General features: G+C 31.9%; 1 protein-coding gene across 7 annotated transcripts in view; it reads left to right on the top strand.

The window, feature by feature from the left end:
• LOC143056777 (kazrin-like) overlaps window positions 1-25,984 on the top strand; it is a 71,537-nt gene that overhangs the window by 13,795 nt on the left and 31,758 nt on the right. Inside the window, exon 1 of one of the 7 annotated variants that reach the window (XM_076229938.1) lies at window positions 1,497-1,620. The exons of 3 other annotated variants lie outside the window; for them this stretch is intronic. Coding sequence is in view for 1 of the 4 variants with exons in the window: in XM_076229935.1 (XP_076086050.1) it covers window positions 15,170-15,182 (13 nt within the window). In the remaining 3 variants the exon portion in view is untranslated. Of the gene's footprint in view, window positions 1-1,496; window positions 1,621-11,847; window positions 11,969-15,093; window positions 15,183-15,402; window positions 15,425-25,984 lie in introns of those variants that run through there. 3 more of the 7 variants (XM_076229939.1, XM_076229935.1, XM_076229940.1) reach the window with 3 other exon arrangements.

The raw sequence follows: 25,984 nt of genomic DNA, 5'->3' as shown, positions 1-25,984 counted from the left end.
GTGGTATGAGTGCCAATGATACAACTCTCCATCCAAGTAACAATTTGTAAAAATAAACCATTATAGATCAAGGTACAGCCTTCAACATGAAGCCTTGGCTCACACGGAACAGCAAGCTATAAAAATTACTAGTGTAAAACCATTCAAACAGGAAAAACAACAGTCTAATCTATATAAAAAAAAAATATGCATGAAATATTTGCAACAGTTCAAACTGCCCAAAATTGGAATTGCTTCAGGGCGGAAAAGAAAGATTCAATTAGACAGAGGTGACCTTATTCACACAAACTACAGGGTAACAGTCATACATTGCTACTTTAAAGGTGCTTATACAAGTGTTCACTGTATACAGGTTTTCCTTTTATCAAGGATTTTATGTAGACAACTTTCACTGTACACAGGTTTTACTCTTATGTAGACAAGTTTCACTGTACACATGTTTTACCCTTATGTAGACATTAGTTTCACTGTACACAGGTGGTTTGTTCCTATGTAGACAAGTTTCACTGTACACAGGTGGTTTATTCCTATGTAGACAAGTTTCACTGTACACAGGTGGTTTATTCCTATGTAGACAAGTTTCACTGTACACAGGTGGTTTATTCCTATGTAGACAAGTTTCACTGTACACAGGTGGTTTATTCCTATGTAGACAAGTTTCACTGTACACAGGTGGTTTGTTCCTATGTAGACAAGTTTCACTGTACACAGGTGGTTTGTTCCTATGTAGACAAGTTTCACTGTACACAGGTGGTTTATTCCTATGTAGACAAGTTTCACTGTACACAGGTGGTTTATTCCTATGTAGACAAGTTTCACTGTACACAGGTGGTTTATTCCTATGTAGACAAGTTTCACTGTACACAGGTTTTACTCTTATGTAGACAAGTTTCACTGTATATATACTGAATGTTTCTAGTCAGGTTTCTACAGTATTTCAATAAGTGTTTTGACATATACCCCAACATCGCATTATATTTATGTTAAGTTTGTCTTTTTTTTGTATAAGCCAATTTCATAATGTAAAAATTGTTGAATTTAAAAAAGTGAATCACTTGTGCAAATAATCTCATATTGTATATAAGCCCATAACAACGTTATAAATTCCATAACTGTAAAAAAAAAATTGAATTTTAAAAAATTGAATCACTTGTGCAAATAATCGGTGAGCTGTAACGGAAATTTGATAAGGTGCAAGTCATAATTTATTACCTGCGAAACCACATATTTGTCTTGAAATTATTTTGAGTAAATATTACATACATTTCAATTAAACATAAACAAAAACTAATGTTATATAAATAAAAACCTCACACACATTACATTCATACTATGTAACCTTAGGGTAACTTACGAAATTTAAAACCAAATCTTAATTCTACCCCTTTAAATCTACCCAGGTAGAAAATTAAGATAAAAAAAGAGAATATTATGATTTAATTGTGTTATTGGATGTTTACAACCCCTCGTCAGACACAATTACACCGACGTATTGTTATTGTCCTCACGTAGCCATTGTTAATTTGGTTGTAAAATACTTGAATGAGACTTGTTACGAAGTGAAAATTACTATTTTCATGTAATTCATTTTTATGACCTTTTCGGAGAGTGTTATTTGAGGTAAGTTGTGAAACGATTGTCATAAATTTATTTGATATCTCATTTATACAGAATGAATTCGGTGAAGTTGCAGTATGGCGAGTTATTTTTGCGTCTTCTTTTATTTGTAATTACAGGCTGAAAAGAGACTGTCAAATGTTCACTAAATTTATAATTCACGACAACTTATGTGATCATATCCTATGGACTTGACGAGTGAGCTAGGTTTAAAGTTTTGGCAACGAGACTTGTGAGCTAGGATAAGTTTTGGCAACAAAGAGCTGAATGCTTATATAGATAGAGAAGATCACCCAGCCTCACTATAGATAGAGAAGATCACCCAGCCTCACTGTTGCCATTTGTACAAATGCGCAAAATTTGCTTGACTACTTTGAAAACTACTAAATCTCATCCCATTTTTTAAGTAAGAGGTTATATAAACTCAAGAAATCGAATTTAAGCAGCAACAAGATCTATCTTATTGATCCATCAATTGACTTATCTGAAAAAATAGAATGGAATATTAGAGATTTGTATGACTTACGTAAGAGTACACATGTTAACTTCAAATGTTGTAAGAAGCTGTTAACCTGTTTTATGCATGCTTAGCATCAATTACCATATGCATTATCTACAGACTCGGGGTGTACATCTTTGAATCAGTTGCTACAGCTTGGTGCATACTTTGCTAGCAGAATATGCCCCTGTATGAATCTGTGGTAAGGGAGATAATCCTGATCTTATCTCCCCTCTAATCTTGCATTTAATTGGTCATTTAGACAGACTGGAAGTAAATATTTGAATCAATTGTTTCAACTTAGAGGAGAAAAATTCTTTTCCACATTTTCACAGGGGCATATTCTGTGGTAGGGGAGATAACCCTTATTAAAAGGGAGATAACCCTTATCTTATCTCCCCTTTTAATCTTGCATGTAATTGGTCATTAAGATAGGATCTCAACAAACATAGAAATTCTGACATCTTAGGTGCAATATCTAATTATCTGTGATCAACAGGTGCCTACGTCTTAATTTGACAATGTAATTTACGATTGAAAAGTACAAGTTAAAATGCCATACAGGACAGCCTTAGTCCTTGGGTGGTAGACGGATTACCATGTTTTTGTATTGACTTTTGATTAATTTAAAAATAAAAGTACAGTTTTTATTAGAAAGTACTTAGAAAACTAAGCAACCAATTAAAGTATTTTGTCAAGAATAATTTACTTTCTTTGTTGAATTGCAAGAGGTCTAATCAACTTCAATCTCGTAAGTACTGTAAATCATGTTTAATTTTTTTTATTGAGTTTGTTTTTTTCACAGGGAGTTAATGGTCCTAAATTTGAGTTTCTTTTAAACCATTTTACTAAACTAACTAGCTGTAACATACTTTTATCTGATGTTTTGAATAAAAAGATAAGAGTTTTTTAAAGACTTATAACAAAAAGGTATACTGTGGAATTATTATTTTTGTGGGACACCCGTTGTCATGGAGTCATGGACTGTTTGTAAAGGTGACTTTGAATTCAAATGTTAGATCAAGTTCAAATTTTCTACAGACTTAAAATTTAAATTCAGATTAAATATCTGCAAAAAACACATTGTTGTTATTATATAAAGATATGCTGAAAGTACAACTGAACTGAATTATTACCAGACAGACATGGACACGATGAAGATTAACTGATTAAAGGTGCAATGTTTGATTTTACAATCAGGGGGAATTTCCTTCCCTTTTCCTACATATCCATATTTGATTCATTTTGACATGTGTGGGACAACAAAGACATTCTTATGTAATTTATATTTTTCTTTCTTTAAAAGCTTGAATGAGTCTTTGTCAGGTATGAAAACATATTATCTGATAGAAATATTTATCTTTTAGATAAACAGTCAATATTGACTTAAATGACATAACATTCAAAGGTACCAGTTTGTACTGAAAGAAACCAGGTGTTTTTCTGTGCTTTGAAGTATGTGGGGGTTGCTGGACATTCAAAGGTACCAGTTTGTACTGAAAGAAACCAGGTGTTTTTTTTCTGAGCTTTGAAGTATGTGGGGGTTGCTGGACATTCAAAGTTACCAGTTTGTACTGAAAGAAACCAGATGTTTTTTTTTTTTATAAGCTTTGAAATATGAAGGGGGGATTAGTGTTAAGAAAAATAGGGGCAGAATTCAGAAAGGGAGAACATTATTATTAATATTTAAGAGGAAATAAAAATTACATTAATTTATCAAACAGCTTGCTTCTTGCTCAAAGTGAAGGTAGGATTAAATGGAACTTGAAAGGATTCAGGTATAGAAATTTTGCCTTGAATATACTTATACATGCATTCCATCAGCTTGAGCCCAGGTTACAGATGGGAATCCAGAATTTTGAGAAAGAAGGACCTATCAGAAAGAAGGCAACATTAGGAGTGGGACTTGTTTTAAAGTCCATGTTAGTGCATAATGGCCCACCATAATACTATGAAAGCAACATTAAAAAGTGGGACTTGTAAACATTTATGCATTAGCCATATATGACAGGTCCATATGTGGAGAAACTGAAATTGCCATGAAGATAAGAAGTTTCCATTTAGTCTCAACTAGGGCTTTGAGAAAAATGTTCTTTGTTGATGAAGGATATTAAATCTTACTTTTCTTTATTTTTGTGGGGTCTTTATAATTAATCACAGACTTGTGATCAACTCCACCTTGTGTATATATAATATATAAAATATGTAAAACAGTGAAATAAATGTCAAATTCCTTAGAAGTTTGACAGGGAGATATATATCGCTTGTCAATAAACGATATAATGAATTTATTTGTGGTAATTTATTATAGCTCTGTGGTTAATTAGGTTTAATCGATTTAAATAAACAATAAAAACACTTGTTTACTAGATATTTGAGAAAACATTTGATAAAATATGGAGACTTGTATTTAAAAAGAAACTGTATCACTGTCTGTCATGATTGTGACTTATATATTCAAATTACTTTGGATTCATTTATTTTCATAGATACACAGGGACGGATCCAGCCATTTTGAAAAGGGGGGGGGGGGGGGGTCCCAACCCAGGACAAAGGGGTGTTCCAACTATATGTCCACATTCAAATGCATTGACCGTCCAAAAAAGGGGGTTCCTACCCCCCGGAACCCCCCTCCTGGATCCGCCACTAGTACATATAACTGTGGTTTTATTTATTTTCATGGGTACATTTTTGTGGATTGAGGAAAACTTGCATATTTGTGGTGATGGCAAATAAATATAGGAAGATGTGGTATGAGGGCCAATGAGACAACTCTCCATCCAAATAACAATTTATAAAAGTAAACCATTATAGGTCAAGATATGGCCTTCAACACAGAGCCTTGGCTTACACCAAACTGTAGTGAGTGAATGAGCAAGCTATAAAGGGCCTCAAAAATTACTAGTGCATGTAAAACCATTCAAATGGGCATATATGTACAATTTTTTGGAAAATTTGTAATTCGCTGAACATTTAAAGTTGTGGTTCCCCTGTACCAACGAAATCCACGAAAATTAGTATCCAACAAATATTAATAAATCCACGAGAATTAGTATCCAACGAATATTAATGAATCCACACTAGTATACAGGTAGAATAAAGATTGTGGATTATAGTCCATACCTTTTTGACAATATTTTTGAAATTTGATTATCTGACTCAAACAAGGGAGGACCAATAGGGTCACTGAGAAGATGTTATATTTTATTTCTAATTGAAATATTTTGGTAATTTGTCTAAAATTTGCGATAAGTACATAATTTGAAACAAACTGTTTCTTTTACCATGCAATACTCAATTCTGTCAAAATAATTAGCATGATTAATTTAAACTTGATAATTTTTTGTGAATTTTGTACAAGGATGTTGCATATTTTCTTTTAAATTTAAGAATATAGACTTGGTGCATCTCTTTTTATAATGTGAACTATTATTTGGTAGTAAATGGAATTTGATGATAAGTTTCTTACTAGAAAAGGTGCATTTCTTACTAAGCGACAACGAGAATACAATTTATTTTAAAACATATTCAACCACAGAAATTTAAATTTCCGATTTTTATTAAAGCTAAAGTACATTTGATCACATAGACAATTATGGTTTATTACGTACAGACATATCCATGATTAGAGATAAAAGACTACCCGCTCATTGTCCTATCTTTGCTTGTGGTCAGGACATGAAATCTGAGCTGGAACAAAAAATTTAACGTTTTTTCAATCAGATAATTTTGTACAGACCTATTAAATTTCGTAACTTTTGTTAGTGTAAATATAAGATATAAGAATGAAATAAAACTTTAACTTTTTCCTAGGTATTTAAGTACGGGTCTATAGGTATTATACAAGTTAGGTGACCTTCAGAATTTGGGCCTTTTATGTATTGTTATCAGACCAACTTGGTGTTGTTGAGAATTAGGCCTTTTGTGTTTCATTATCTCTTGATATTTAAGATATGTCATTGACCTCACAGAAATATTTCAGTGGGCTTTGTTTTTCAAGCAACATCTGAGTGTTAGAATTAAGAAGTGAAAAATAATGTATGACATGGCAATTTGATTGTGATATAGGGTATGTAATATGTTTACTGAATAGTATACAGAATAATGGAGGAATCCTATGTTAGGGTACCTTGATAATTGAACAAACAATTTATTTCAAACTCATGTAGATAAGCTTTAAGTCAAGTTGGTTCTCAGTTACAAAATTGGTAGCAGAGACCCACAGGTAGAAAGTTGTAGATTTTTCTTATGGAAAAAAGGGGAAGAAGATGCACCCTAAAAAAACCTATGAAGTGTAAAAATAAGAATACTATATACAATGTAGTTGTTTTTTTAAGGATACTTCTCCCCTCTTTTACCATATGAAAAATCTCAATATTATAAGTTAAGGGAGATAACTTTGGGGAATGATATTCAATTAAGTGTTCCATCCTAATAGAATGTAGATTGTCATTTACAGTTGTCTTTCCTTGGTATATGTGTAAGGGATGATGTCATTTACAGTTGTCTTTCCTTGGTATATGTGTAAGGGATATGTCATTTACAGATGTCTTTCCTTGGTATATGTGTAAGGGATATGTCATTTACAGTTGTCTTTCCTTGGTATATGTGTAAGGGATATGTCATTTACAGTTGTCTTTCCTTGGTGTATGTGTAAGGGATATGTCATTTACAGTTGTCTTTCCTTGTTATATGTGTAAAGGATATGTCATTTACAGTTGTCTTTCCTTGTTATATGTGTAAGGGATATGTCATTTACAGATGTCTTTCCTTGGTATATGTGTAAGGGATATGTCATTTACAGTTGTCTTTCCTTGGTATATGTGTAAGGGATATGTCATTTACAGTTGTCTTTCCTTGGTGTATGTGTAAGGGATGATGTCATTTACAGATGTCTTTCCTTGGTATATGTGTAAGGGATATGTCATTTACAGTTGTCTTTCCTTGTTGTATGTGTAAGGGATATGTCATTTACAGTTGTCTTTCCTTGGTGTATGTGTAAAGGATATACAGTTGTCTTTCCTTGGTATATGTGTAAGGGATATGTCATTTACAGATGTCTTTCCTTGTTATATGTGTAAGGGATATGTCATTTACAGTTGTCTTTCCTTGGTATATGTGTAAGGGATATGTCATTTACAGTTGTCTTTCCTTGGTATATGTGTAAGGGATGATGTCATTTACAGTTGTCTTTCCTTGTTATATGTGTAAGGGATGATGTCATTTACAGTTGTCTTTCCTTGGTATATGTGTAAGGGATATGTCATTTACAGTTGTCTTTCCTTGGTATATGTGTAAGGGATATGTCATTTACAGTTGTCTTTCCTTGTTATATGTGTAAGGGATATGTCATTTACAGATGTCTTTCCTTGGTATATGTGTAAGGGATATGTCATTTACAGTTGTCTTTCCTTGGTATATGTGTAAGGGATATGTCATTTACAGTTGTCTTTCCTTGGTATATGTGTAAGGGATATGTCATTTACAGTTGTCTTTCCTTGGTATATGTGTAAGGGATATGTCATTTACAGATGTCTTTCCTTGGTATATGTGTAAGGGATATGTCATTTACAGTTGTCTTTCCTTGGTATATGTGTAAGGGATGATGTCATTTACAGTTGTCTTTCCTTGTTATATGTGTAACGGATATGTCATTTACAGTTGTCTTTCCTTGGTATATGTGTAAGGGATATGTCATTTACAGTTGTCTTTCCTTGGTGTATGTGTAAGGGATATGTCATTTACAGTTGTCTTTCCTTGGTATATGTGTAAGGGATATGTCATTTACAGTTGTCTTTCCTTGGTGTATGTGTAAGGGATATGTCATTTACAGTTGTCTTTCCTTGGTGTATGTGTAAGGGATATGTCATTTACAGTTGTCTTTCCTTGGTATATGTGTAAGGGATATGTCATTTACAGTTGTCTTTCCTTGGTATATGTGTAAGGGATATGTCATTTACAGATGTCTTTCCTTGGTATATGTGTAAGGGATATGTCATTTACAGATGTCTTTCCTTGGTATATGTGTAAGGGATATGTCATTTACAGTTGTCTTTCCTTGGTATATGTGTAAGGGATATGTCATTTACAGTTGTCTTTCCTTGGTATATGTGTAAGGGATATGTCATTTACAGATGTCTTTCCTTGGTATATGTGTAAGGGATATGTCATTTACAGATGTCTTTCCTTGGTATATGTGTAAGGGATATGTCATTTACAGATGTCTTTCCTTGGTATATGTGTAAGGGATATGTCATTTACAGATGTCTTTCCTTGGTATATGTGTAAGGGATATGTCATTTACAGATGTCTTTCCTTGGTATATGTGTAAGGGATATGTCATTTACAGTTGTCTTTCCTTGGTATATGTGTAAGGGATATGTCATTTACAGTTGTCTTTCCTTGGTATATGTGTAAGGGATATGTCATTTACAGATGTCTTTCCTTGGTATATGTGTAAGGGATGATGTCATTTACAGTTGTCTTTCCTTGGTATATGTGTAAGGGATGATGTCATTTACAGTTGTCTTTCCTTGGTATATGTGTAAGGGATATGTCATTTACAGATGTCTTTCCTTGGTATATGTGTAAGGGATATGTCATTTGCAGATGTCTTTCCTTGGTATATGTGTAAGGGATATGTCATTTACAGATGTCTTTCCTTGGTATATGTGTAAGGGATATGTCATTTACAGTTGTCTTTCCTTGGTATATGTGTAAGGGATGATGTCATTTACAGTTGTCTTTCCTTGGTATATGTGTAAGGGATGATGTCATTTACAGTTGTCTTTCCTTGGTATATGTGTAAGGGATGATGTCATTTACAGTTGTCTTTCCTTGGTATATGTGTAAGGGATGATGTCATTTACAGTTGTCTTTCCTTGGTATATGTGTAAGGGATATGTCATTTACAGATGTCTTTCCTTGGTATATGTGTAAGGGATATGTCATTTACAGTTGTCTTTCCTTGGTATATGTGTAAGGGATATGTCATTTACAGTTGTCTTTCCTTGGTATATGTGTAAGGGATATGTCATTTACAGTTGTCTTTCCTTGGTATATGTGTAAGGGATATGTCATTTACAGTTGTCTTTCCTTGGTATATGTGTAAGGGATATGTCATTTACAGTTGTCTTTCCTTGGTATATGTGTAAGGGATATGTCATTTACAGTTGTCTTTCCTTGGTATATGTGTAAGGGATATGTCATTTACAGTTGTCTTTCCTTGGTATATGTGTAAGGGATATGTCATTTACAGTTGTCTTTCCTTGTTATATGTGTAAGGGATATGTCATTTACAGTTGTCTTTCCTTGTTATATGTGTAAGGGATATGTCATTTACAGTTGTCTTTCCTTGGTATATGTGTAAGGGATATGTCATTTACAGTTGTCTTTCCTTGGTATATGTGTAAGGGATATAACAGACTTAGCTATTTTCATTCTATAGAAATTGTCTTTCCGGATAATGAAAAAGGGAGATAACTTTGGGAAAGGATATACAATTAAGGGTTTACAGATGTAATGATTGGAGATAATTTATTACTAACATGAAACTTACTATTGGTGTTCATTGTGACCTTATTTTGTTATATGACAAGGCTTTGACCTATATTTCACTATTCACTGAACATTGACATGTTGAAATGTAAGTTAAGGGCAATTTATTCTTCTTTTCAAAATTTATTTTTTGGTTTCTAAATGTCCTGTTTATTTGATATTTGGTACAATTATTAAACTTAAATAAGCATGCTAGACTTCATACTAAAGGAGTGGCAGATCTTTTGAACAAGAAATTTGAAGTATTAATCTGTTGTGATGCACAAATGTGTAAAACATATTGTAAATCATTGATTATCAATTTGTTGTGTTATATATATCAACCTAAATAAATATCGCCAATCCTTTATATATATTGATTTGAATCAGATCATTCAAAGCTACAAACAGGTTGAAATATTGTCATCCGGTGCAGGATTTAGGATGATTGACTAGATTGTACAGATATAACTGGAGGTAGACTTTGATGATAGTATCAGGGTAGATTATTGAAAAAGAAGGAGTGATATAATTTGTTTGTTTATAAAAAAGAAGATGTGGTATGATTGCCAATGAGACAACTCTCAACAAGAGACCAAATGACACAGAAATTAACATTTATAGGTCACTGTATGGCCTTCAACAATGAGCATTTAAGCCCATACCACATAGTCAGCTGTAAAAGGTCCCGAAATTGTTGGTCTTAATATCAGATCATTTCTAAATTCAGAAATGTCAAATTTTATCTTCTTATTTTTTGTGTTCATTGAATATTTGCTCTTTTAAATTATTAAAATCTATCAGTTTGCATTAATTATAATAATTGGTATTAAATTAGATACATGTGATTTCTCCTTGATATAAGTATATGGTCAAAGTGATCAAAGAAATTATAATGATATACCTATACAATGTGATCCAATTAGTAAGTAAATACTTTTGTAAAGAAAATTGTCAAAGGAAAAAGTATTTTTAAGATCCAGTCTAATTGGGTTAATTATTTGAATCAATTTATGTTAAAAGGCTGTGTCAATTTAGTCAGCATGAATGGAAAAATATTGTCAATATTTGGACATGAATATTGAAGTGTCAGCAGTCTGTTAAAGATAATCCATCGATTTGGTATGTTGTCACATATCCCCAGGCCATTTTAAAGATTAGCTTCTAGTCAAGTACAGCTTTTAGCTTAAACCACAAATGTTTACATAGTGTATTTAAGGATTTAATGTGGTGGACAAAATATATGTGACCTTGAACTCTTTGAGTTAAGTGCATTAAAGGTCATCTTTTTAATAGGAAGAAGGATAATTATACAAATTCATTTTATGAGGTTTGTAAGTAAATAAAGTAAAAGTGAGTTATCTCCCCTTAGTTCACTTTTGTTAAGAATTATTTAATGATGTTTAATGTTCTTTCTCACATTCTTCTGTGTAGCTTATGTTTTTTCTTAGGGGGAATTGGGGGGGGGGGGGGGGGACTTATAATTTTTTATGTGAATGAAAATATTGAGGTCATTTGTTTAAAATTAAATGTAAATGAAGATGAAAATTTTGATTTTTGAAAATTTAAGATGTAAAATTAAGTTGTGTCACCTTTTTCAGTCATTAGAATTTGGTTCAATTTATGACATTCAGAGGCATGAAATTACTAATAATTGTAGTTTAAGATCTTCAGTGATGACCTTGCTTTTATATAACAGACAATGAACCGAAGACAGATGTATTGATAACTTTATGATGAGGGGGTTAAAAAATTAACTTACTTTCTATATTCAATTGCATAGATTTTCTTGTGAGAATATTTGTGAAATATCAACACCTCATTGCGTGTATTCGAATCTACTTTACAAAGACATTCATTTGAGCTATAAAGTAGGACGGGACCATTCAATGCTTGAAACTACAATTGTTAATTCGATATAACATGCAACGATTAGTATTTTACACAAAGGACAAAATATTGATTTACTTGACAGGGAAGAACTTTTTTTATTTTCGTTACGTAATGTATTTAAAGAAAATCTGGCGAACAGACTGATTCATGTTGACATTGACAGCAACTTTTGAAACCTTATACGCTGAGTAAACCTCTCACGTCTAAAAAGAACATTCAAATTAAACAAAAGATAGTTTCTTTAGTCTGAAGTTAAATCATGGTTAGCAAAAAGCTTGAAAATTAAGTAGTCAAGTATTTTTCTCACTTTCGATTTCATCGTAAATCTGAAAACTTGTATTTTGTGACCCCTTTTGTGGTGTTCGGAAGTTCTTTAAAGTTACCTCCCTTTTGTAACATTATACTGTAGTGAGGGACTGGAAGGTAAGGTAACAATTTTTTTTATCTTCATAGACAATTTTTTTCTTAATTTAACTTGTCTGTGTTTAGTCTGATTATAAATAAAAATAATTCTCTTCAAATTAAAAAAAGTTTTATTTTGGAATATTGGTAAGGTACAAATTATTATGATTTATTTCCTTTAGAGAAAAACAGGTTTAGCAAAGTGGTGTTAAGAGGGGTCATTGAGGTTAAATATGTAAAGACTAATTTGAGGTCTAAAGCAATATTTTGAAGACAAAAAGTTTGGAACATTTTAGTTTTTGTTCCCTTCCTGTGCAGTAACAAAATTTTATATTTATAAGTTCTTTTCCTTCTCAAAAGTCTGCAATTTGTTTTCATCTGATCAGCATTGGATTATATTGTTCGCTGTAACAGCTCCGATTTATCAATCACAACCATTTTGACAGCGAAAGAAGATACTTTATTGATTCTCTCAGTAAACCCATTGAAGATATTACATGCATTGTTTAATAAAAAGATATTTGTATTGAGGGGGAATTATGTCTTCGTTGATCAGCTTGGAGATTCCAGGAAATTACGTAACTGAAAAAAAATATGGAAAAATGAAAGAGTGATATGGAAAACCAGTTGACTTTAAATTAGTAATTTTCTTGGGTCTGGAAATTCCATGTCAGATTTACTCTTAATCATTTCAGAGATACTATTTTTAGCCTAATATCTATATAAGATCTAGAATGAAAAAAAGTTGTCATTTTGGATTTCTGATATTTTAACATGTTTAAGGACAACAAATGATGAATATGAAATGTTAGGCCAGAAATAACATTTAAGTTGTTTTATGTAACCGTTCCTACCCACCTAAAAAGAAGCTTTAAATTTTATGACACATGAATTTGTTTGAATATTTCTGTTTTGGAAGATTTTGTCTGCTCTTGCATTATTTTCTCGTCTTAAACTTGTAAAAAGTAAAATCACAAAAATACTGAACTTAGAGGAAAATCAATTCGGAGAGTCCATAATCACATGGCAAAATCAAATAACAAAACACATCAAAAAGGAATGGACAAGAACTGTCATATTCCTTACTTGGTACAGTCATTTTCAAATGCAGATAATGGTGGATTAAACCTGGTTTTATAGCGCTAAACCTCTCACTTTGATGACAGTGTTATGTTGTTGGCCAAAAAAACCCAATGTTTTACTTTATATCCTACTTTACTCCTCCTAAATTGGGATTACAATTTATTTAAAGCTTTTTCGCAATCTTTATCACAAAAAGCTATTTTGCCACCACTTATGTTTATCATTTTCACAGTTTCCGTCAGTAAATCATGGTACACACTACTATATGCATATATTTTCCCCCTTTTCCTACATCCATAATCAGAAGTGACCATGCGAGGGCTAAAACAGCCAGTCAAGGTTTATAAAACTACTTAATAGTACATCATGAAAATTTGAAGAATTTTTTCTCAGAACCTTCTCCATAATTAAATTAAATACCATTGCACACCTATTTTGTTTTTTTTAGATTAGATATATTTGGGGTTTAGGTTACCAAAGCATGGATGTATTGAAGACTCTAAGTTGCAAATATATATATAATTCATATTTTTTCCTGCAGAACCTCTAGTAGTCATACCATATAACCTGAATATAATGTTACACATGTACCTTGCAATCCTTAGATATAAAACTGTGTTTATATTATATAACCTGTTTTTCATCTGAATATGAATGCAATATTTTTCCATGTTAATCAGCCATTAACGCTTGTGAGAGTAAGTGGGCACATATGCATTTGGTCTTTTAAACAAGACAATGAATTGTCAATGGTATTTTTAAGTGTAGTGTAATTATGAATTTTGGATAAAATATTTAAAGAGTATAAATCATTTATGTTCAATTAGACACATTTTCAATACTACATTAATAATTAAAGACTTTGCCACAAAACAATGTCTCTATGTAACATAAATTATACATGTTGCATCACAAATTACATCAGCATAACCTTAGCAATGAATTCTCAAGGGAGACAACTTATACATATGTAACTGGTTTAAATGAATATCCTACACCCATAGGTACCAGTAAATGCATCATAGCTGTCAGACATTGATGATATTTACTTATCAATAATAATAAACAGCATGATTGTCTTAGGAATGTGTGTTACATAGTCAGTCAGGCCAACATCATTTATTTTCTGGGTTGTTTTCTTCCTTCAAGATATAACAAATGCATTTGATAGAATTTCTTATCATAGATCATTGCTTACTATATATTTGGAAGATTTATAAGTAAGATTAGGGGGGAGGGGGGGAATCATTAATAACAAAGTGATTTATTATTTAATTTTTTTGACAAATGCTAATTGCTTATGTGCATTATACTGCACATTTTTAATGGCAACATGCAATTTGGACATGAAAAATGGATGGAAAATTCAATCCCTGCTTAAAATTGTTATGTAAGTAAACAATAAGGGAGGTAATTTAACAAATTATAAACAATTGCATTCAAGTGGGAAGTATAGCTAGCTATTAAACCAGGTTCTTCTGAAAACGTCTGCACTAAATCCATCTTCGCTAGCCAACGAAGGGTTATGATCCACTACCCTCCCCAATCCTCCAAGGGCGGAGAGGAGGGAATTTGATCGTAACTCTTGGCTAGCGAAGATGCACTAAATCAGGAATACTGATAATTGTTTCCCATTAGTGTTTTGATATAGTCTAACATTTAATTTTTTGCAGTTTTTATGGATCTCCCCCTTGGTCAGTTCTGTTGATACTTTTCTGCATCAAATAAACATTATGTATATTTGATAAACTATAAGCAAACTGAAATGAATTTAAAAAAGAATTGACCACCAAGTTGAAGTAGAGTTTAAGTGTTTAAACAAACAAATTTTCTAGGCCAAATGTTTTATTAGATAAGATTTAGTGAAGTGTATGATATGGAATTATTATTAAATTCCTCCAGAAATAAGATGCTTTTCAATTGTTAAATCATAACTAATAATCTGCTAATAGGCTACGACCTTTCTGATGTTAGGTCAAACGAGAAAACTCACTCATTGCTGATGATTAGGTTACATGATAAAATCATGATTAGTTTGTAGTATACAATAACTTATATATGGCCTAAGGGGCTTTTGTTGATTACCACTGTACAAGATGAAAATGTTTTCATGTTTTTACCACTGATTAACACATCTATATGTTAACTAAAGGTAAGAACTATTTTCTCTGTCTTGTAGAATTTTGTTTGTAAATATTTGTCAGTTTTATAAATGCCCGATAATTTAAGATGGAGATGGATAACTATTTTAAGCTGTAACTTGAGGCTGCATGTATTGTTGCAAGGTCAGTTTTTTCATAGGATAACATACCGATAATTCAAGAGGAACATGGATAAATTGTCTTCTAGGATTTAAACCGTAACTTCGTTGAGGCTGCAAGGTAAAGATACAAGGTCAGTTTTTTAACAGACAGTCGTAGAATATTCAGATCATTTAAGATGAAAATGGATTTATATTATAAAGATTTAAGCAGTACTTCAAACACATGTATTATTATTATTTGCTTACAAATTAAGACTAAGTGTTTTTGCATGGACAGTAATAGAATTAGGATGAAAAAGGATTAAATTAACCCTACTTCAGACTGCTTGTAATATGTTTACAAGTTAAGGCAAAGTCAGTTTTTTTTGAATGGACAGTTATATTCATTATAATGTCTTGTAGATTAAATAGATAATCTTACACAAAGATGGATTATTTGTCTTAAGGATTTAAGCCCGTCACTTCAGGGGCATGTATTGTTTACAAATTAAGACGAGGTGACAGTTTATTGCAAGGACAGTCATTGAGTAAATATTTGTTTTTCAGTGTCTTCCGCGGAAATTGTTTTTAACTATTTGACATATATGTATCATGTTTAGTAACAAAAAATTATATAGTAAAAAAAAATTATGTTGATAGAACTGCTTTGATTTATATATAAGTTTCTCCAAAATATTTCAGGGGGGGGGGGGGGGGGGCAGTAGCATTTCCTAGCTGGGTGGTCTTGCAGAAGTTATCTCAATCATTTTAAAAGCTTTAAGATAGAACAGGTTGCAGTAATATTTCTGAATATCTTCCACTTCGTTGTGAAATGGAAGAAGATTTTTTAGGCCTATAATAATGACCTATACTTGTTCACTAGATCTATAAAAAAGAAGATGTGGTATGATTGCCAATGAGACAACAATCCACAAAAGACCGAAATGACAAAGACATTAACAACTATAGGTCACCATACGGCCTTCAACAATGAGCAAAGCCCATACTGCATAGTCAGCTATAATTGGCCCCGATAAGACAATGTAAAACAATTCAAACAAGAAAACTAATGGCCTTATTTATGTAAAAATGTCATTTAGACTCTAGTGGATTCTATGTCTCATTGGCACTCATACCACATTTTATTATTTTTATAAAGAAAGGTATTATTATGTTTAAAAAACATACTGTATTTGGTTGTATATAATCCAAATTATTGTCCAAAAGGTGTAGTAACTTTGTGTAGTGGATGCATTTTATACACATTGACTAAAGGAATTGTAAGCATTAAGAAAAAGAGAAGTGGACTTTGTGTATTAAATATGTATAGGCAGCAACCCAAAACACATACATCTTTAGTCAAGAGACAACTTAGAGGTCATTAAAATGACTATGTTAAAACAAATGAAAGAAACCCTGATTGAGGTTGAAGCTTGCTACTGTTTAAGGTGGTCAAAAGTAGATCTATAAATACGAAATGAAATATTTCTGTCGCCTCTTCCTGAAAGATGACATAAATTTGCTCAGAAATTCCTAATTTTTAATCTCTAACAATCCTTCTCTAATGTTTTGAATGCCTTCATTGAATGTATACTTCTTGTGGGAAGAAAAAAGATGAGTAGAGTTTTCAAGGCCACAGTGTTAATTGATATACTGCTTTTATCATCAACAACTGATAGGGTATATACTTTTATTTCTAAGGTAAACACATTTTATCTTTCATCAGAATTTTTGTTATTTAGGTATTTTATCACTTTGATATGTTAAGTCAAGTACTGTTTGGTTTATCAACTTTGTGGATTTTACGGTCTTTTGTGTAATAATGGTAAAACTATGAAGTCAAATAATATCACTGAAAAAACATTTTATTCTCATGTTACATTTTAGCCACAACACAGTTCATCATAGATTTAATGTATATACTTTGAGATAAATGGTTTAACACATCAATATAGACAGCAACCTAAGAATAAGTTAAAACCACAAAATGACTACTTGGATGAAATTTTGGATTATAAGTAGTTGTTGCTATTTAGAATGTTTTGAATCTCGAATAAATGAACCAAGTTGTTTCTCCAAAATACCAAACTGGATGATTTTTTTTTTAATTTTCATCTATATATAGAAATGTTGACCTTTTAGCCATTTACTGTAAATTCAGAAATTATTGCGTGCATTTATTATTGCGAATTTGTGATTTTAGACTTAAATACGATTTTAATTTTTACGATTTTGAGAAAAATCCTGTTAAATTTATATAAAAAAATTCAAAATGCGAGTTTAAATTATTGCGTTTACAACTCAGTCGCATTTTTCGCAATAATAAAAACATCGCATTAATTTCTGAATTTACAGTACCTAATTATACCACTTTATCCCCTGATTTTGAATTTTACACGGCTTTGAGTTGACTAATTTTATACACTGTTAATTTTAAGTTTAATTATTAGATTCTCTCCAACCTCCAGCTAACTGCTAAAATACACTAACTGCATCCCATTTCTCAATTGATGCTTAATATTGTTTGTGTACGGTAAATTTTTGAAAGCATTGAATATAAGGAATCAATAAAGTTTAAAAGCCGGTTAAATTTCTAAAACATCAATAACATCTGGGTAAAGGGGAGATAAATCGTCATATGTTTTTTATTCATGCAAATTTTCATCAAAACATTTAAAATTTTATCTTAAAAACAATATTATTGCTAGAATTGATGGATGTGAAATTAAATTGAGTCACTGTAACCTAGTCAGATGATTATCAAGATATATACAGAAGTTAGAGTAGATATATCATGATTTTACAGAATTTTATCTACGAATTTGCCAGGTGCCACTATATTTTTGTTAGCACTGTCGTCTTATATATCATACTTAATTTCTGACTTAAAGTAGATATTGTAAAAAGTTTGGCATAGCTGCTGAAAAAAAATGACAGTAAGAATGTTGATCATTTCATTGTATGGAGAGATTTATTAAAATCGTTTCACATGAAGGATTTACAAAAAAAAAATCTGTAAGTTTTATTTATTTTATTTTTAAGATCTTATGATTTTTGCTTGTTGATAATTGACTACATTAATCAGCTAAGAATGATAATTGCAGATGCTTACAGCTGACATCAAATTTGTTTTTCGTTGATAATGTTTTGTACATAAATCAAACTGTTGGTTTTTTCATTTGAATTGTTTTGCTGTTGCATTTTGTCCTGTCTGGGCCTTAAGATTATTGCATGTTATGCAGTATTGGTTTTGCTCATTGTAAGAGGCCTCTTGACCTTATATTTGCTACCTTTTAAATCCTTTGTATCTGGCTATAAGATAGCTAGGTGTCTCATTGAAAGTCATTCCAGTCATCTTATTTGTAATATCGATGTAAGCTGTTTTTATCAAATTTATATATATAAAAAAACTGATTTAGCATATTATAGTATTTATCCACAATTTAAAATTTACAAAGCAAGAGCATCCTCAGAGCCACACATTTTTTTAAAACTTAAAAAAACAAAAGCAGCTTTATAAATTTTTAACAGATTTTGAAAATCTTTTGCATTAATTATCACCTTCTAGATTTTTGTTGTGAAAATCGGAAATTTTGTTTCTCCTGCAAAGAATTTGAGATAACTATGAATGGTTGAGCAGTCGATTAAGACATTTTAGCATTTTGTACTGTTTCCATTAATTGTGACCTCCCTCCCCCTTTTGTTTTCCATCTGCTCCCCTTAAGTTCTTTTTTTACCTTGGTCTGCATAGAATCATCAAAGCAATAAATGAACAGACCAAATTCATAGTGGATAAAGATGAACCAAAATTCTTTTATTTCTGCAATAATATATCTTGATTTTATTTTATTTTTGAATTATGATACACCATGCAGTTGTAAAGAGGAGTTGAGTCATAGCTGCTTACTATCTTCAAGATCTTTATATCATTTGAAATCTTTGTTGCTAACAATATCCCCTTGTTAATCTATGTTTCCTCTCATTAATTTGAAAACTGAGTATGGAAATAGTTTGCAAAGCAAATCTGAGACTTATTGAATTTTGTGTTCAGATATTTATTGCCTTGATGCAAACACCTCCCCCCCCCCCCCTTTTTTTTAATTTTTATTAAAAAGAGAACTAGTTTGCAAATTAAAGTACATGTCAGACTTGATTATGTTTGCATTTGCATATTCATTGAAAATTCGGTTCAGACATTCTTTGATATGATGCATCATCCCCCTTTTTTTCAACAATTTATTTATGAGTCTTCCAAAAACAATCACCAGCGGGCAGCCAGTCGTTGTGATCTTTGAAATTAAAATCCTCCTTGTATATTTCAAAATTTCATTGGAGAACAATTTTGTTCAGATCATGCTAGTAAGTTTAAGCTTATATATAGCAGGGGCGGATCCAGCTATTTTTAAAAGGGAGGAGAGGGTTCAAACTGTATGTCCCCATTCCAATACATTGAATGATTGTCCAAAAAAAAGGGAAGGGAGATGTTTCAACCCCCAGAATCCCCCTTTGGATCCGTCACTGTATTGTCTTTATCAAGCTCAGTAATTAAACTCTGAATGCACATCTTTATAGAACCAGTGTAAGATTTTTACCCCCAACATTGAATACAAGTAATTGGAGTGAAAAAGACATCTGTGCATATAGACAAAATTATTGGGAAGTTATGGTTTAAAAATCTCAAATTATGGCAAATTATTGAGAATTTCTATAATCAACAGGTGTAGACATCTTTGTTTACTAATTAACTCCTAGATATTAATGTTGGCAGTTGTATGTAAATAAAAGATCTAAAAATAAGCTGACTGTTTTATTAACCTGTCTTTATCATACCCTCTTATCTGTTTCTATAAATAAGTTGTACATTTCTTAATTATGTGAAGTTTACACCAACATCAATCAGTCAGTGTACATTTCATGTTGCCAGCATTTTTCTCTAACATTCAGGGGTAAGGGTTGAATGACTGATGGGTTATACCAAGGAGGTTATATTAGAAGGAGAGAGGACGAAAGACGATAATTACACATAAAATGTTACCGACTTTTCTGTAAGTGGGTGTTAATTACTTGAGATCGACTCTGTCACAGAGGGAGATTTTGTCCTAATTACATACCCGAGTAAGAACGGAAACACCCGAGGTGTCATAAACTGACCGGAAATATAATTATTGATATATTAATACGATTTTTTGTGATATTTTTTATTAAGTAATTAAAAATTAAAATTTTATGTTAAAAGTTAACTTCTAACCAATAGAAATGAAACGAATATCTGTCTTATTGCCGTCAATGTTAATACCAACAGAAAGCACTTTTACGTTGTTCCCGATAAGTTTCTCTATGTTTCAATTGCAAATATTCTTTCCGGTCGTTACCGGTCACCGTAACTAAAGTACTTTGCATATTCGTATATATTCCATGATTATTACCTGCCAATTCTCATCAACAGGAATTGACAGGTGAAGCGAAAATCTTTGTTTAAAGCAATGTAGTGTTGAATAAAAATCGCACACCAACTTTCCTTTAAACCCTCATAACTTTGTCATTTCTTCATCTTTTTTCACGGTAGACAGACGATTAATTTTGAAATTGCGCGTCCAATCTTTTTCCATATCATAAACACCTATATACTGCATTGTTACCAAAAATACACCTGAACTTTAATGACCCACTCACTGATAACAACCACGTGACATATGCGATTTATCTATTAGCCCGAACTGCTCGCGGTAACAGCCCGGTACATCAGAGGGCCATGTCAAGTGGGTGATAAACATGTCGGTTTCTTTACATTATTATCATTTTTCTCTGATCGAACTGCTATCCTGGGGATGTTAATTTTGTATCAAGCAGAGTGTTCACTCTCCTTCTAATATAACCTCCTTGGTTATACATATTCATGTTCACAATGAATTAACTGTGGTGTAATAAAAAAAAAATGAGATATGTTTGGTAACCTCTTCAATGATATAGTTACCCAATGACTCAAATAACTTAAATGATATCTAGAGGTTGACTTTCAGTTTAAAAAAAAAAAGACTTTTCAAAATATCTCAATTATTTGACATTCAGAGGTCAACAAATTCCACTGATATGATACAAAATGTATGACTTATTTGTGTCAAAAATCTAAGAATAGACCGGGATCCCCATCCCCCTCATAACTGAATAGATCAGACAGCAATTTTCTACTGATTTTTTTAAATGACAATTTTAACGGATGACAAAAAAATCATAACTTGTCTAAGAATGCTGAAGAAGGAAGCAACAAGAATTTATTTGCAGCATTAATTACTAGTATATATTGCCTATTTTCTTATTGAAGAAGGGCACACTGGTTCTCCGGATACTATATTAGTCTGGCCCCGGCCTCCATCAATCTGAACCATGCAGCATAAAACAACTTATTGGGTGTTGTATATGTGTTACATATTTGTTTTTCGTTCATTTTTTTTTTTTTTTACATAAATAAGGCTGTTAGTCTCGATTGAATTGTTTTACATTGTCTTATCCGGGCCTTTTATAGCTGACTATGCGGTATGGGCTTTGCTCATTGTTGAAGGCCGTACAGGGAACTATAGTTGTTAATGTCTGTGTCATTTTGGTCTTTTGTGGATTATTAGTTGTCTCATTGGCAGTCATACCACATCTTTTTTATAGTATATAATATTCACTGCTTATATAGTTATATTATGAATGACTATACAAATCATAATTAAAAGGAGCATCAAGATTATAAAAAAATGAATAAAAGGAAATTTAAGATAATGATCTAAAACAGAAACCCAACAATCTTTGATCCACCCAAGAAATATAATATGATAGACAGACAGACACCCAACCATGAGCTGTTACTATGATCCACCCATTAGACACTTTAACATGATAAGAAACAGCAGATCAACAATCTTAAAACCACCCAAGTTATATGATAATAGACAGACACCCAACAATGAGCTGTTGCACTATGATCCACCTAAGACACTTTAACATGATAAGAAGCAGCAGACCAACAATCTTAAAACCACCCAAGTTATATGATAATAGACAGACACCCAACAATGAGCTGTTGCACTATGATCCACCTAAGACACTTGAACAGTTTTACATTTTGAACTAACTGATAGTTTCCTGCACCCATCCTATACAAACCAGTTATGTACTTAATAGTATACAAATTAAAGAATTTTAAGTAGGTATCATAATAAATAACACTCATTCATGTATGATAGTAAGTACGTCTACATATCTATATAAGGATTTATATTTTATGAAATATAGTAAGTAAATTTTTTATTCTAAATCTATCCTAATTTAGTATTTCGTAAAAAAATTGTTATTATTGCTTGTTGTTCATGGTCTTTACAAATTTTTGTTTTGAGTGTGAGCTGCACATTCTATTAATAGCTATCAGAACAGCAGACTTAATTAATGATACTAATACACCAAGATGTAAATGTTAAATGAAATTAGGTACCCTGCATTTCTCATGCATTTCAATAACATATGGTCAAATTGCTAAAGGACCCCTGCAATAAATTAATGAAAACTTATAATTTTGAATTGACAATAATATCTCGGTGTAAATTAGAAACACACAATCTGGGTTAATGCCCTCATGGGTGTATCTGGTACAAAGATTGTATTCTTCTGTTTCTGATAGCAAAGTGCATTGTATGGCAAGGCAATCTGCTGCAAGAGACAATTGTTTTTAATGGCAATCTTAAACACAGATCTTAATGTATCTGCCAAAGTGATAGTCAGTAATAGGGCGTGGTGGAAGTAAAAAAGTACTATTAATTTTCTCTGAATTAGTTTTGTGAGAAATCTTATTGTTATTTTTATTAACATCTTTGTTAAACCCAACATAGTGGTTTAAATTACGCAGTTTAGAAAATTATTGATGTAAAATTTTTCATAATTATTTCCATTTTTGAAAATCTTAGGGGAAAAGTCGTCTGGAACCAAATATATGAGGCGTATGAAAAGGAAAAACATAGTTTTGATTTTGATAGATCTGGAATTGATTTCTAATCCTTTTTATATCAACCTTAAGGTGGTACCTAACACTACAGGGAGATAACTCTGTAAAGTCAGCTAAATGTTTTAATTATGTTGTGTTGTCAAAGGAATATTAAGCTTCTCAATGATCAAAATTGGTGTTTATCAAATTGCTATATAACCAGTGTAATTTTTCTGTCAAAACGGTTGGTTCAAATTTTTTTTAATTTTTAAATTATTGTTAAAGTGTCGAAGTAAACACTTTGACAAAATTTTATGAAAATTAAACGAGCCAAATTAATTTTAGTGAAAGTATTGGGTACCACCTTAAAAGTTTACTGGGGGATAGAAATACTGTCACTTAGATATCTCAGGTCCACCTGAGTGAATATAACAAGCTAATGGGTATCTGTTTGGTTGGGACCTCTATCAGACCGAATGTTCTAAGTGGTTCACTTATTGTATCACTAGCCTGGGCATCTGTTTGGTTGGGACCTCTATCAGACTGAATGTTCTAAGTGGTTCACTTATTGTATCACTAGCCTGGGCATCTGTTTGGTTGGGACCTCTATCAGACTGAATGTTCTAAGTGGTTCACTTATTGTATCACTAGCCTGGGCATCTGATTGGTTGGGACTTTTATCAGACCGAATGTTCTAAGTGGTTCACTTATTGTATCACTAGCCTGGGCATCTGTTTGGTTGGGACCTCTATCGGACTGAATGTTCTAAGTGGTTCACTTATTATATCACTAGCCTGGGCATCTGTTTGGTTGGGACCTCTATCAGACTGAATGTTCTAAGTGGTTCACTTATTGTATCCCTAGCCTGGGCATCTGATTGGTTGGGACCTCTATCAGACTGAATGTTCTAAGTGGTTCACTTATTGTATCACTAGCCTGGGCATCTGATTGGTTGGGACCTCTATCAGACTGAATGTTCTAAGTGGTTCACTTATTGTATCACTAGCCTGGGCATCTGTTTGGTTGGGACCTCTATCAGACTGAATGTTCTAAGTGGTTCACTTATTGTATCACTAGCCTGGGCATCTGTTTGGTTGGGACCTCTATCAGACCGAATGTTCTAAGTAGTTGACCAATTATATCACTAGCCTGTCAACACTCAGGTTGTGAGTTCAAACCTTGTTCAACTCCAATCTTAATTGACTTAAGGATTGTAAGTTTTCCTACTGAAGGTCATGGCACTTAGATGACTTCCTCAAGTCTTGTCTAAATGTCTTAGGACCTGACTGGATGTCTTACTCTGTTTAGTTATTTCTGTTTTGTTGGGTTGCTGTCTCAATGATTTTATTTCATATTAATCTGCTGCCTAATACAGTACAAGGATCCTTACAAATAGTCATTTTTGGTTTTGATTGTAGTAGCTGCATGACCTTATTATTTCATGCAAACATATACTGCTACCCTGTTCATTTTTAAATGCTTGTCCAGGTTTCCCAACTTTAATCTAGATCAAAATAAACTGCAGAGTCTTTCTAATTGACATTGAGTGTTCAATTTTTTTCTAGTCTTGTAATGAGATAGTTGCTGATGGTTATTTAAACTAACAGTACAACAAATTTTAGTTTTCAATGGAATTTTTGTGCATATTTTATTAACAGCTGCAAAACATCCTTGTTATAAGTTTTTTTTCCTGAGTATACCAAATTGAAATGTATCGATATACATATGTAGAATAGTTGCCCTCAGCTATATATATCTTATTTTTTTAAATTGATGAGAATCTTTCAATTCTTTTGATCTGAGAAAATCATGACTTTTCTTGATAAATTAGTTCTCAAAACTTCAAGATTAAAAAAAAAATTTACATGCGTAATTTATTTAACATGTAAAACATATAAACCAGATGAATTTATATTTTTGAAACAGATTTTACTATGTAAATATTGGCAAAAAATAATGATATTTAATAGTATGTAAATATAAAAGTATTTATATATCGCATAAACTTTAAAGAGCTGATTTCTTCATCATTGCTTCATTAATATCACTTCATCATGGAAATGTGTTCACACTTTACAAGGGTCAATAAATTTTAAAAATGAAATCGTTCAAAGTTTACACTATGCTAGAAACAAGAAATGTATCGGTGATTCATGTTTGAGTTTTGTAAAATCTGTGCAATTTTTAAAGACGAGATAAAAATTTAGAGATAAAAATTTAGAGCCCATTAGATGTTAACGATTCCATGATTATAGATTTCAAAACTTGATTAAACGTCTTTTTCAAAAAGGTAAGACTTAGATGTGAAATTAACATCTGCAATTTACATACTTAAATTGACGATTATATTTAATGAAGGGTATTGGAATCAAAGCTGATTACAGGTACTTATAATCCTTACGATTAAAGGAGATACTTATATCGGAAATCCATTTCTTGTTTTAATTCATTAGAAATAAAGATGGCTTAGAAAGTTTTATCAGATTTTTATCATAGCTTCATAAAGAATTTAATACTTTTTATTGCCGATCAGCGTTATCAGTGAAATTGATGTATAAAAAAGTGTTGAATTCATCAGTTCTGTTCGAAAACGTTTTTCTTGAGTGATCCATTACCTTAAAAAAAGGATGCAGATTTGAAGGGGGATGCTGTGTGGTTGTCTTTAGCTTGAAATATACTGTGACACTTGTTAAACCGAACTTCTTTGGGACTTAAGATTTTGTTTGGTTTTTGCTGATGTTTGGTTTTATCA

Source organism: Mytilus galloprovincialis, chromosome 13 (genome assembly GCF_965363235.1).
Source record: "Mytilus galloprovincialis chromosome 13, xbMytGall1.hap1.1, whole genome shotgun sequence".
Lineage (NCBI taxonomy): Eukaryota > Metazoa > Mollusca > Bivalvia > Mytilida > Mytilidae > Mytilus > Mytilus galloprovincialis.
This window is presented reverse-complemented; position numbering and strand designations above follow the sequence as displayed.